This window comes from Cherax quadricarinatus, chromosome 52 (assembly GCF_038502225.1).
Source record: "Cherax quadricarinatus isolate ZL_2023a chromosome 52, ASM3850222v1, whole genome shotgun sequence".
NCBI classification, from domain to species: Eukaryota; Metazoa; Arthropoda; class Malacostraca; order Decapoda; family Parastacidae; genus Cherax; species Cherax quadricarinatus.
In genome coordinates this window covers 24562952-24576289 of record NC_091343.1, presented here as the reverse complement: position 1 = coordinate 24576289, position 13338 = coordinate 24562952, and the positions used below count along the sequence as shown (strand labels likewise).

General features: G+C 45.6%; 1 protein-coding gene across 1 annotated transcript in view; it reads left to right on the top strand.

Annotated features, from left to right (window-relative positions):
• The window catches only part of LOC128696851 (allatostatin-A receptor), a 307199-nt gene that overhangs the window by 276184 nt on the left and 17677 nt on the right, over nucleotides 1–13338 (top strand). Inside the window, exons 4-5 of the mRNA XM_070096192.1 lie at nucleotides 4783–5796; nucleotides 8447–8604. Of these exons, the coding sequence (XP_069952293.1) occupies nucleotides 5638–5796; nucleotides 8447–8604 (317 nt within the window). The 5' untranslated portion in view covers nucleotides 4783–5637. The remainder of the gene's footprint in view (nucleotides 1–4782; nucleotides 5797–8446; nucleotides 8605–13338) is intronic.

Sequence of the window (13338 nt, the reverse complement as noted above, 5' to 3'; positions counted from 1 at the left end):
ATCTGACGTGACCAGTGTCCCAGGACCGAAATGTATCCCATAAACATGTCCTAGGTGTATGTTCTTGTGTCTTTTCATCGATTTTATTGGTATCGTTATACGTTTTTACCTCCCTAATGTGTCTCTCTCAACCTTCAGGAACACTTGACAACGCGTGAAGGTACGCGAGGTTGCAGAGGCACAAGGGTCACTAACTCTTCCGTGAAGAAAGAATCATTAGTCTACGCAGAATAATTAAGACCCACATCAGCATCGTGAGCTGAGCAGTTGTTAGTCAGAACCCTAATGCATATTTAATGATTCCCCTAAGCGTATCTACGAACTTTTATGGGTCCTCGAGCATAGATTCATTAATCGTCGCCTAGTTCGGTCTTCACGGAGATTGTGGAGGACAGTGGCACCTGGGTTCTGGGCACGTGCCTCTAAAAACAGTGAACAGTGGCACCTTTCTTTGATGGAGGCTGATGGGAGGTGTACTAGGCGAGGTGGAGAAGTCTTACAGGCTTAACTGTGAAATTTATGCCTAAATAATTGCGAATGCAGCTTTCTCTCTCTCTCTCTCTCTCTCTCTCTCTCTCTCTCTCTCTCTCTCTCTCTCTCTCTCTCTCTCTCTCTCTCTCTCTCTCTCTCTCTCTCTCTCTCTCCTGTAATGTAACTTCACACAAATGATTACTAGCTTGGTGTAGATAGTTACAATCACTCGTGATGCAGAGTGAGAGGTTCTGGTGTTGGGAATCTTATTGAGTAATGTGACCCGGGAGCCACACAACAGAGTCCCCGGGAGCCACACAACAGAGTCCCCGGGAGCCACACAACAGAGTCCCCGGGAGTCACACAACACAGTCCCCGGGAGCCACACAACAGAGTCCCCGGGAGCCACACAACAGAGTCCTCGGGAGCCACACAACAGAGTCCCCGGGAGCCACACAACAGAGTCCCCGGGAGCCACACAACAGAGTCCCCGGGAGCCACACAACAGAGTCCCCGGGAGCCACACAACAGAGTCCTCGGGAGCCACACAACAGAGTCCCCGGGAGCCACACAACAGAGTCCCCGGGAGCCACACAACAGAGTCCCCGGGAGCCACACAACAGAGTCCTCGGGAGCCACACAACAGAGTCCCCGGGAGCCACACAACAGAGTCCCCGGGAGCCACACAACAGAGTCCCCGGGAGCCACACAACAGAGTCCCCGGGAGCCACACAACAGAGTCCCCGGGAGCCACACAACAGAGTCCCCGGGAGCCACACAACAGAGTCCCCGGGAGCCACACAACAGAGTCCCCGGGAGTCACACAACAGAGTCCCCGGGAGTCACACAACAGAGTCCCCGGGAGTCACACAACAGAGTCCCCGGGAGCCACACAACAGAGTCCCCGGGAGCCACACAACAGAGTCCCCGGGAGCCACACAACAGAGTCCCCGGGACCCACACAACAGAGTCCCCGGGAGCCACACAACAGTGGCCCCGGGAGCCACACAACAGAGTCCCCGGGAGCCACACAACAGTGGCCCCGGGAGCCACACAACAGTGGCCCCAGGAGCCACACAACAGTGGCCCCAGGAGCCACACAACAGGGCCCCGGGAGCCACACAACAGAGTCCCCGGGAGCCACACAACAGAGTCCCCGGGAGCCACACAACAGAGTCCCCGGGAGCCACACAACAGAGTCCTCGGGAGCCACACAACAGAGTCCCCGGGAGCCACACAACAGAGTCCCCGGGAGCCACACAACAGAGTCCCCGGGAGCCACACAACAGAGTCCCCGGGAGCCACACAACAGAGTCCCCGGGAGCCACACAACAGAGTCCCCGGGAGCCACACAACAGAGTCCCCGGGAGCCACACAACAGAGTCCCCGGGAGCCACACAACAGAGTCCCCGGGAGCCACACAACAGAGTCCCCGGGAGCCACACAACAGAGTCCCCGGGAGCCACACAACAGTGGCCCCGGGAGCCACACAACAGTGGCCCCGGGAGCCACACAACAGTGGCCCCGGGAGCCACACAACAGTGGCCCCGGGAGCCACACAACAGTGGCCACGGGAGCCACACAACAGATTCCCCGGGAGCCACACAACAGATTCCCCGGGAGCCACACAACAGTGGCCCCGGGAGCCACACAACAGTGGCCCCGGGAGCCACACAACAGTGGCCCCGGGAGCCACACAACAGTGGCCCCGGGAGCCACACAACAGTGGCCCCGGGAGCCACACAACAGTGGCCCGGGAGCCACACAACAGTGGCCCCGGGAGCCACACAACAGTGACCCCGGGAGCCACACAACAGTGGCCCCGGGAGCCACACAACAGTGGCCCCGGGAGCCACACAACAGTGGCCCCGGGAGCCACACAACAGTGGCCCCGGGAGCCACACAACAGTGGCCCCGGGAGCCACACAACAGTGGCCCCGGGAGCCACACAACAGTGACCCCGGGAGCCACACAACAGTGGCCCCGGGAGCCACACAACAGTGGCCCCGGGAGCCACACAACAGAGTCCCCGGGAGCCACACAACAGTGGCCCAGGGAGCCACACAACAGTGGCCCCGGGAGCCACACAACAGAGTCCCCGGGAGCCTCACAACAGTGGCCCAGGGAGCCACACAACAGTGGCCCCGGGAGCCACACAACAGAGTCCCCGGGAGCCACACAACAGTGGCCCAGGGAGCCACACAACAGTGGTCCCGGGAGCCTCACAACAGTGGCCCAGGGAGCCACACAACAGTGGCCCCGGGAGCCACACAACAGAGTCCCCGGGAGCCACACAACAGTGGCCCAGGGAGCCACACAACAGTGGCCCCGGGAGTCACACAACAGTGGCCCCGGGAGCCACACAACAGTGGTCCCGGGAGCCACACAACAGTGGCCCCGGGAGTCACACAACAGTGGCCCCGGGAGCCACACAACAGTGGCCCCGGGAGCCACACAACAGATGCAGCCTCTGCAAAGTAATGATTATGTCCCATTAAATATAAGTCACAAGATTTAATTTGGAAACACCAACAGCAAAGTAATTTATTTTTTCAAAGCAATAAAGATTATGACTACGTCTGAAGCTATTAACTAACTCTTTTTATAATAAAGTCTAACGTAATAAAGATTATGACTACGTCTGAAGCTATTAACTAACTCTTCTTATAATAAAGTCTAACGTAATAAAGATTATGACTACGTCTGAAGCTATTAACTAACTCTTTTTATAATAAAGTCTAACGTAATAAAGATTATGACTACGTCTGAAGCTATTAACTAACTCTTTTTATAATAAAGTCTAACGTAATAAAGACTATGACTACGTCTGAAGCTATTAACTAACTCTTCTTATAATAAAGTCTAACGTAATAAAGATTATGACTACGTCTGAAGCTATTAACTAACTCTTTTTATAATAAAGTCTAACGTAATAAAGATTATGACTACGTCTGAAGCTATTAACTAACTCTTCTTATAATAAAGTCTAACGTAATAAACACTATGACTACGTCTGAAGCTATTAACTAACTCTTCTTATAATAAAGTCTAACGTAATAAAGATATCCTAGGAGGAACGAGCCCTTATTTAAACATATTTAAACAAACCATAATGATAAGAGTTGGTCATTTTGTCTTCACATCACTGAAAGTATAAAGAACTTTTAGTGGATCGTTAAATACCCAAGAATGTTAAGTTTTTGTAACCTACACCAACTGTATCACTGTATCACCCTATCACTGTATCACCCTATCACTGTATCACCCTATCACTGTATCACCCTATCACTGTATCACCCTATCACTGTATCACCCTATCACTGTATCACCCTATCACCCTATCACTGTATCACCCTATCACTGTATCACTGTATCACTCTATCACTGTATCACCCTATCACTGTATCACCCTACCACTGTATCACCCTATCACTGTATCACCCTATCACTGTATCACCCTATCACTGTATCACCCTATCACTGTATCACCCTATCACCCTATCACTGTATCACTGTATCACTGTATCACTCTATCACTGTATCACCCTATCACTGTATCACCCTATCACCCTATCACTGTATCACTGTATCACCCTATCACTTTATCACCCTATCACTGTATCACCCTATCACTGTATCACTGTAGACAAGAGCATTTCACCCCTCTATGGTAGTTGTATTTAACTGATATCGCTGATCTTGAAGCTGACCCCAAGAAGCTCATCACTACAATAATCCCTTCCTTAAATCACTTGTAAAGGCAACTGCTCAAGAAGAAATTTCTCGCCGAGTTGTTTGCAATAATATATCATGTACGTAATATACTTTTTAAACTAATTATATGATAACTCTTAGGGTGGTCACCTTCCTGGTGGACGGCTCTGAGACAGCCCTCGGATACATATGAAATATGACTAATTAGATCCTGTCTTAAATTCATCTTATTAAGGCTGTTTTAAAAATGACTCTCACTCACCCAATTAATTGACATAACCAATCAAACAGGAAGGGTGACTGAAGTGAACCACATATCTCACTAAATTTTGTTCGTATTATTCTCTGTGTCTGTTCACTCTAAATTATATCTTAAACCTAAGGAGATGATATTCTTTTATACCAGGAAAAAAAGAGGAAAGTTGCAACTAACGTAATTGTTCGTAATATGATTCGTTCAGTAGAGTTTTTGGTCATTTGACCTGTACATGTATGAGACACTAAGAGACAAACACCTCTCGGTGTATATAGATTGTTATTTTGCTTAATTTTCGCAAACTTTATAATGAAAGTTACGTACTTTGTTTCCCCTTACAGGTTGTTAGTGGCTTGTTAGACACGAGTTCCTCTGATCAGCCGTCATCGTTGTGATCAAGAATTTCTACGATGTAACAGAACATCATAAGTGTCAGACGTCAGTCTGGATTTTAAGGTCACCAATATAGGAAAAAAATTAAGACTGCGTGAGAGACTCGGATCAGGTGACACTGTCCATTTTCCATCATCACCTCCAGTAGGACTCTCCAAGCTTATGACCAGCAATCAGAAATCGCAGGCCATTAACTTTGTACAAATCCCCGTTTATCAAGATTAGAAAAAGTTTTTGTTGAAATCAGTGAGATATAACTATGGAAAGGTTTGTGGACGCTTTATAATGAAAGACAATTTTTTTGATATGTCAAAGACTTTCAGAATTAATATAATTCAACTTAAGATAAACTTTAATTTGTAAATTCTGGCAAAATAAACTCTTAGTTGCGTATCCATGTCCAGATATATGAACAACAGTGATATGCGTATGTAAAACACTTGTAGAAAGTGACACTCATGTACACTTGTAAAAACTTATGTATCTCTTACAAATATTTTCGTAAGCCTGTGTCTGAGACACGCTCGGTGTAAACATTAAGCCTGACCACACCTACATGTGGGGATCCTCACGTAGTTGCTCCAGTCACAGCAGCGCTGATCATATTAAAACCACATTAGAAGATATAAGGCGAACTAGAAATTTAATGTATATACAGACGATCGCTGGAGCCTTATCGCGAATTTTTAAAATAAAATAAATATTTTCACTTCAATTATCGAGGAAACAGAACTGGTGAAGCGAATGTAGTTTCCCAACTGGAAGCCGCAGCGAGAAACTTGTGTTGATATATTGGTTGCAGAATGGGTGACCTGGAGGACTTGACGATGGACGGGGAAGGAACAGATATAGACGAGGAGAATGGTATCGAACCTTTCCTCACTTTTCTTCCGTCCTATATCCTCTGCAACTCCACCAACTACACCAAGCTGCCCCTGTGCAACAACAACAAGACAGTAGAGGTAAGTTGTAGTTCTGTTGGGTCGGTGACAGTCTTTTCGGCTCACAGTCTATGTACTCGAGTTTAGTCCAGCGGTGGGTGAAGATATCTGTGCAAGTCTTCTTATACCTTTTACCCCAGTTTACCTAGAAAGATAACAGCTCTTCTTGTAAGCTGGGATAGTGTAACACTTTTGAATCTACAAATTATGAACTGAGGTAGGATAACAGTTTTTAACCTATTAATAAAAGAGATGAGACGGGATAACAGCGCTTAGCCTATAAACTTTTGGTGTAAATGGTTAAGAATACCGACAAGTTGAAGAATGAGACACTTGCAACATTTTTGGGAGTCTTTATTGAGGAAACTTCTCGCCAGCCAGTGGCTTCTACAGTCTTGACGGAGTGAACACATCGACTCCAGGTTGAGGGACCGATTACCTCAAACTCCACATATTCTTCCGTTCTTCTCTGCATCGTACTGAAGAAACCACTGGCTGGCGAAACGTTTCCTCTATAAAGATTCCCAAAATATTGCACAAATATGTCAGTCTTCAAACCTTATGCTGTAAATTTTGAGAGCTAAGGTAGTATTGCAGCTCTTAATATAACAGCTCTTAGTGTAGCAGCTCTTGGTATAGCAGCTGTTAGCATATAAATACATCGCCGTAATAGAAACATGAGTTATAAGAAATCGTTTGTGTGGAATAAAAAAAAAGGCACTGGAGAGGAAAATCATGCAAATAATAGAGTGGATTTACAGGAGGAACATATCCTAACAACCCAGTGAATCGCCAGAATAAGGTAGTGCACGGGATAATAAAATTGTGTAACGTTCCTTGAGGGAACTCAACTGGCGGTGAGGGTGACGTGAACCAATAGGGATATGCATTTCTTGAAGGGTGATGGACAAATAATGTTATTCCAGTAATAAATAATATATTTTTGTTGTATCATTTCTGTTCTTTTGGGGAGAGGGAATGGGCTCATGTCCATTTACATTTCAGTTAATAAATCAGTGCAAATATACACATACACATAGAATATATATATAGCAAGAATAGACGGAGAGTCGAACCGTGTTTCTGGCATTGTGTAGGCCCAAAGCTGTACCTATGAGCTACGAAGCTTGCAATACGAAGGATTTTACGAACAGCTTTTCTGCTATGTAAGCCTCGTAGCTCAACGGTACAGCATTGGGCCTCCCACCATATATTTATTTATTTACACGTAAGGCAATGTGATATGATATTCACTATGAATGTTGTTTTTTCATATCGTGTGTCGGCTCGTAGTTCCCTGACAATTACCCGTTTCTAATTAAAATTCTCATGGCTGACAAAAAACTAGGCTCTCCGATGCAATGGTAAATGTTTTCATATGGATCATTCCATTGCATTTGATAATCCTGCATGGAATTTTTAGTCTTTATAATTATTTTTTCAGTAGAAACGGCCATTAGTTCCATAACTGCTAATATGCATACGGGCCTTCGATATTTTTCCGTTTTATACGCCCGGTTTTCTGCGTCTTAGAGACTTTTTTCACTGTTTCAGTGATGCTAGTTAGAAAAAAAGGGACATTACCGTGCCTGGAAGAATACACTAATAACCAACACATAGGAGAGAGAAGCAACGACGTTTCGGTCCGACTTGGACCATAAACTGTGAGACTCGTTAATGGTCCAAGTCGGACCGAACGTCGTCAAAAGTTTCACTCTCCTATTTGCTGGTGAGGGGCTCTTGATTTAGGGAATTGGATCTGTGCTCCAGTTCCCCGAATTAAGCCTGAATGCCTTCCACATCCCCCCCCCCTCCCCCAGGCGCTGTATAATCCTCCGGGTTTAGCGCTTCCCCTTGATTATAATAATAATAATCCTATTTGCTGGTTACTTGTGTAATACTAAGTTAGGCTTTTGCTGACCAGTATGTAGAGAAAGACATAAACAACAAGACAAACTTTCAATAAGAGAACGTTTCGCTCTGTATAGAGCTTCTATAAGGCTCTACGAAGAGTGAAATGTTGCCCCAATGAAAGCTTGTCCTTCCACTTGTCCTTTACTATAGTTATCCAGATATTTCTGATGTCGAAAATGATTTCTAAAGTGAAATATTGCCCAGGAAGGGTCGCCAATGCTTCTACTATTGATAATCAATTTATCAGTTTCCTATAGTTTGGGCTGAGGATGAAGTGGATTGCAGAGCGATGACTGAAACAAATGAATGCGTCAAGAGGAGAGGGTGAAAGAGGGAAAGGTATAATAACACTGTACGTCTGATGCAACACTAATGTGGTAGACAGGTAGTTACAGGGGGAATAACAACCATTGTGAACAACTGCAGTTTGTATGCTTAGTAATTGGCATGACTTTCCAGCTTGTTTCTGCTAGATAAAATACCAGGAACACGGAGTATATACATGAGATCTTGTATATCTTTTGCTGTATATACAAGGAGGCTTTCATCGTTTATATGTACTGAGATTTGTATATTTTCCTGTGTGTATTTACGAAGATTTACATCTCTCTCTCTCTCTTATATATATATATATATATATATATATATATATATATATATATATATATATATATATATATATATATATATATATATATATATATATATATTGTGTGTAATGTAACTTAGCACCATGGTCAACTTACTTCATCTTCAGGACAGCCCCATCTTCGAGTACGCCATCATCGTTGCTATCGTTGTACCTATCATCTTCGGCATCATCGTCTTGGTGGGCCTCTTTGGCAACACCCTCGTCGTCATCGTCATCATCGCTAACAAGCAGATGAGGTCAACAACAAACTATCTTATTTTCAGGTGGGTGACCCAATTTTTCCTTTCAGAAATCTTTGCCGAGATTTCTGGGTTATGATGGGTGTTAGGTCCTCCGGGTCATGAAGGTTGGTTAGGTCCCCCGGGTCATGAAGGTTGGTTAGGTCCCCCGGGTCATGAAGGGTGGTTAGGTCCTCTGGGTCATGAAGGGTGTTAGGGCCTCTGGGTCATGAAGGGTGTTAGGGCCTCTGGGTCATGAAGGGTGTTAGGGCCTCTGGGTCATGAAGGGTGTTAGGGCCTCTGGGTCATGAAGGGTGCTAGGTCCTCTGGATCATGAAAGGTGTTAGGTCCTCTGGGTCATGAAGGGTGTTAGGTCCTCCAGGTCATGAAGGGTGGTTAGGTCCTCTGGGTCATGAAGGGTGTTAGGTCCTCTGGGTCGTGAAGGGTGTTAGGTCCTCTGGGTCATGAAGGGTGTTAGGTCCTCTGGGTCATGAAGGGTGTTAGGTCCTCTGGGTCATGAAGGGTGTTAGGTCCTCTGGGTCATGAAGGGTGTTAGGTCCTCTGGATCATGAAGGGTGTTAGAGCTCTGGATCATGAAGGGTGTTAGGTTCTCTGGGTCATGAAGGGTGTTAGGTCCTCTGTGTCATGAAGGGTGTTAGGGCCTCTGGGTCATGAAAGGTGTAAGGGCCTCTGGGTCATGAAGGGTGTTAGGTCCTCTGGGTCATGAAGGGTGTTAGGGCCTCTGGGTCATGTAGGGTGTTAGGTCCTCTGGATCATGAAGGGTGTTAGGTCTTCTGGGTCATGAAGGGTGTTAGGGCCTCTGGATCATGAAGGGTGTTAGGTCCACTGGATCATGAAGGGTGTTAGGTCCTCTGGATCATGAAGGGTGTTAGGTCCTCTGGGTCATGAAGGGTGTTAGGGCCTCTGGGTCATGAAGGGTGTTAGGTCCTCTGGATCATGAAGGGTGTTAGGTCCTCTGGGTCATGAAGGGTGTTAGGGCCTCTGGATCATGAAGGGTGTTAGGTCCTCTGGATCATGAAGGGTGTTAGGTCCTCTGGATCATGAAGGGTGTTAGGTCCTCTGGGTCATGAAGGGTGTTAGGGCCTCTGGGTCATGAAGGGTGTTAGGTCCTCTGGATCATGAAGGGTGTTAGGTCCTCTGGGTCATGAAGGGTGTTAGGGCCTCTGGGTCATGAAGGGTGTTAGGTCCTCTGGGTCATGAAGGGTGTTAGGGCCTCTGGGTCATGAAGGGTGTTAGGTCCTCTGGATCATGAAGGGTGTTAGGTCCTCTGGGTCATGAAGGGTGTTAGGGCCTCTGGATCATGAAGGGTGTTAGGTCCTCTGGATCATGAAGGGTGTTAGGTCCTCTGGATCATGAAGGGTGTTAGGTCCTCTGGGTCATGAAGGGTGTTAGGGCCTCTGGGTCATGAAGGGTGTTAGGTCCTCTGGATCATGAAGGGTGTTAGGTCCTCTGGGTCATGAAGGGTGTTAGGGCCTCTGGGTCATGAAGGGTGTTAGGTCCTCTGGATCATGAAGGGTGTTAGGTCCTCTGGATCATGAAGAGTGTTAGGTCCTCTGGATCATGAAGGGTGTTAGGTCCTCTGGATCATGAAGGGTGTTAGGTCCTCTGGATCATGAAGGGTGTTAGGTCCTCTGGATCATGAAGGGTGTTAGGTCCTCTGGATCATGAAGGGTGTTAGGTCCTCTGGATCATAAAGGGTGTTAGGTCCTCTGGATCATGAAGGGTGTTAGGGCCTCTGGATCATGAAGGGTGTTAGGGCCTCTGGATCATGAAGGGTGTTAGGTCTTCTGGGTCATGAAGGGTGTTAGGTCCTCTGGATCATGAAGGGTGTTAGGTCCTCTGGATCATGAAGGGTGTTAGGTCCTCTGGATCATGAAGGGTGTTAGGTCCTCTGGATCATGAAGGGTGTTAGGTCCTCTGGATCATGAAGGGTGTTAGGTCCTCTGGATCATGAAGGGTGTTAGGGCCTCTGGGTCTTGAAGGGTGTTAGGGCCTCTGGATCATGAAGGGTGTTAGGTCCTCTGGGTCATGAAGGGTGTTAGGTCCTCTGGATCATGAAGGGTGTTAGGTCCTCTGGATCATGAAGGGTGTTAGGTCCTCTGGATCATGAAGGGTGTTAGGGCCTCTGGATCATGAAGGGTGTTAGGTCCTCTGGATCATGAAGGGTGTTAGGTCCTCTGGATCATGAAGGGTGTTAGGTCCTCTGGATCATGAAGGGTGTTAGGTCCTCTGGATCATGAAGGGTGTTAGGTCCTCTGGGTCATGAAGGGTGTTAGGTCCTCTGGATCATGAAGGGTGTTAGGGCCTCTGGGTCGTGAAAGTGTTGGCAGACAAGGCTGAAAAAATTATTTCCGTCAATTATTTTGAGAGAAAAAAAATTGCTTTCGCGTAATTTGGTGTTATAATACATGTACAAAACACACACACACACACACACACACACACACACACACACACACACACACAGGAGCTTGGACTCGACTCCTTCAACCTCAACTAGGTGAGTACACACACACACACACACACACACACACACACACACACACACACACACACACACACACACACACACGACTCTGGAAGACAGGAGAGATAGGAGGGGATATGATAACGAGATATAAAATACTGGTAGGACTCGACAAGGTGGACAGAGGCAGGATGTTCCAGAGATGGAACACAGCAACAAGAGTTCACAGTTGGAAGTTGAAGACCCAGATGAATCACAGGGATGTTAGGAAGTATTTCTTCAGTCGCAGAGTAGTCAGAAAGTGGAGCAGTCTGGGAAGTGATGTAGTGGCCGCAGGATCCATACATAGCTTTAAGACGAGGTATGATTGAGCTCAGGGAGCAGGAAGAGTGACAGAGTAGCGGCTGAGGCGGGGCCAGGAGCTATGACTCGACCCCTGCAACCACAACTATGTGAGTATAACTAGGTGAGTACACGCACAAAGTGTATGTTGCGTGAAGACACTTTACAACCCTCTGATAATTAGGACATAAATACAGAATTTTCAATATATGAAACATAAACTAATTTGAAGATAGGCTTTCAGATATTTTTTTTTATTTTGAAATTAGCGGTCGAAGCGCTTTATTACGAGGCTCTTATTTACCCTGTGGACTATAGCACAAAAGTAAAAGATAAAAGCGCTTTATTACGAGGCTCTTATTTACCCTGTGGACTATAGCACAAAAGTAAAAGATAAAAGCGCTTTATTACGAGGCTCTTATTTACCCTGTGGACTATAGCACAAAAGTAAAAGATAAAAGCGCTTTAATACGAGGCTCTTATTTACCCTGTGGACTATAGCACAAAAGTAGAAAGATAAAATCTTAGAAATTTGATCCCCAAAAACATTTATATATAAAATTAGATTTTGTTCTATTATGTTTAGGATGTTTGTTCGGTTTGTTCCGGCATTTCTGTTCATATTATAATTTCCCATAACAGATAGGGTAATTTAATGTCTTAATTTTTGCCCGTTGAGTTGGTATTAATACCTCGTCTTCCAGGCACCATCGCACAACTCTAACAAAATAATTGAAAGGACGGGTCCCCATGGTGTACTGTCCATTACTCTGAAAGAAAAGAGAAGCTGTAGCACAAGTCATGATAAAGCTCTACACAGATCTCTACACAGATCTCTACACAGAGCTCCACACAGAACTCTACACAGAACTCTACACAAACTCTACACAGACCTCTACATCCCAGCACAAAGCTTGCTCAGCAACTGTGTATCTTTTCTTTCACACTAACGGGAAGTTTGTGAATGAATTACAACATGTAACTTGTTCTCTGAATCGCTGTAATTTAATATCAAGACTCTGACACAAAATGCAGCATTGAAGCTCTCACTAAACTAACACTAAGCACAACACAACTTGAGAACACCGGCAACACCAGCGGGCACACCAAACACTTGTTTTCATCAGTGTCTGATCCAATTAATATCACTCCACTTAGTTCAGCTCATTAATCGTAAATCATTTTTTCCCCACGGAACGCGATGGAGAGTCAAGGGTGGAGAGGATGAGTAAGGGATAGGAGGGATACAATAAGGCTGCATGTCACCTACTCACCACCAATCTAGAATGACTTCAACCCCTAAAGTAGGGATTAACGGGAACTCTCAGATAAACACCTTACTGCGTACTAGTGCGTGTCTTGTAAGCCAGGTGATAACAGAACACAAACTTGCTCTTCGTCTATATTGGTAATGCAAGCCATACGTTCTTTCAACGAGAAATAGGTCTGTACGTGTGATCTACAGTCTACATGTCTCTCTTACGCAAAGGTTAAAAAAAAAATAGGCAGGTTTTGCCCAAGTTTAGACTCGCAATTACAGGGTAGCCAGTATGCTCGCGCTCCTAACTCACAACTGGTCTGATAATGTTCCAAAAAGAATCGAAATGCATTATGCTTCATATCTAAATTATAAGTTACTTGTGAATTGTTCCAGGCATGTAACAGAGGTTTTTTTACTCTACTCTTTACACAATTCGAGAAAAAGTTTGCTTAAGGTTTTTCATTGTGAAATTGCAGCGATGTGTAGACCTGCCCGCACAATGTTTTTTCTACGGTAAACATTACATTTGGCTCATAAACATGGAAAATACTCAAATATTCTGTCTTGTGCCTCATTGGTCGACTGCGCCACTCATAGTGGATGGTACACGAGTTAAATTTTCCATCAGAAACATTCCTAAGCTTCAAGCTGAGAGTAAAGCTCTATTAATCCTCTCTCAGTAAGTTTA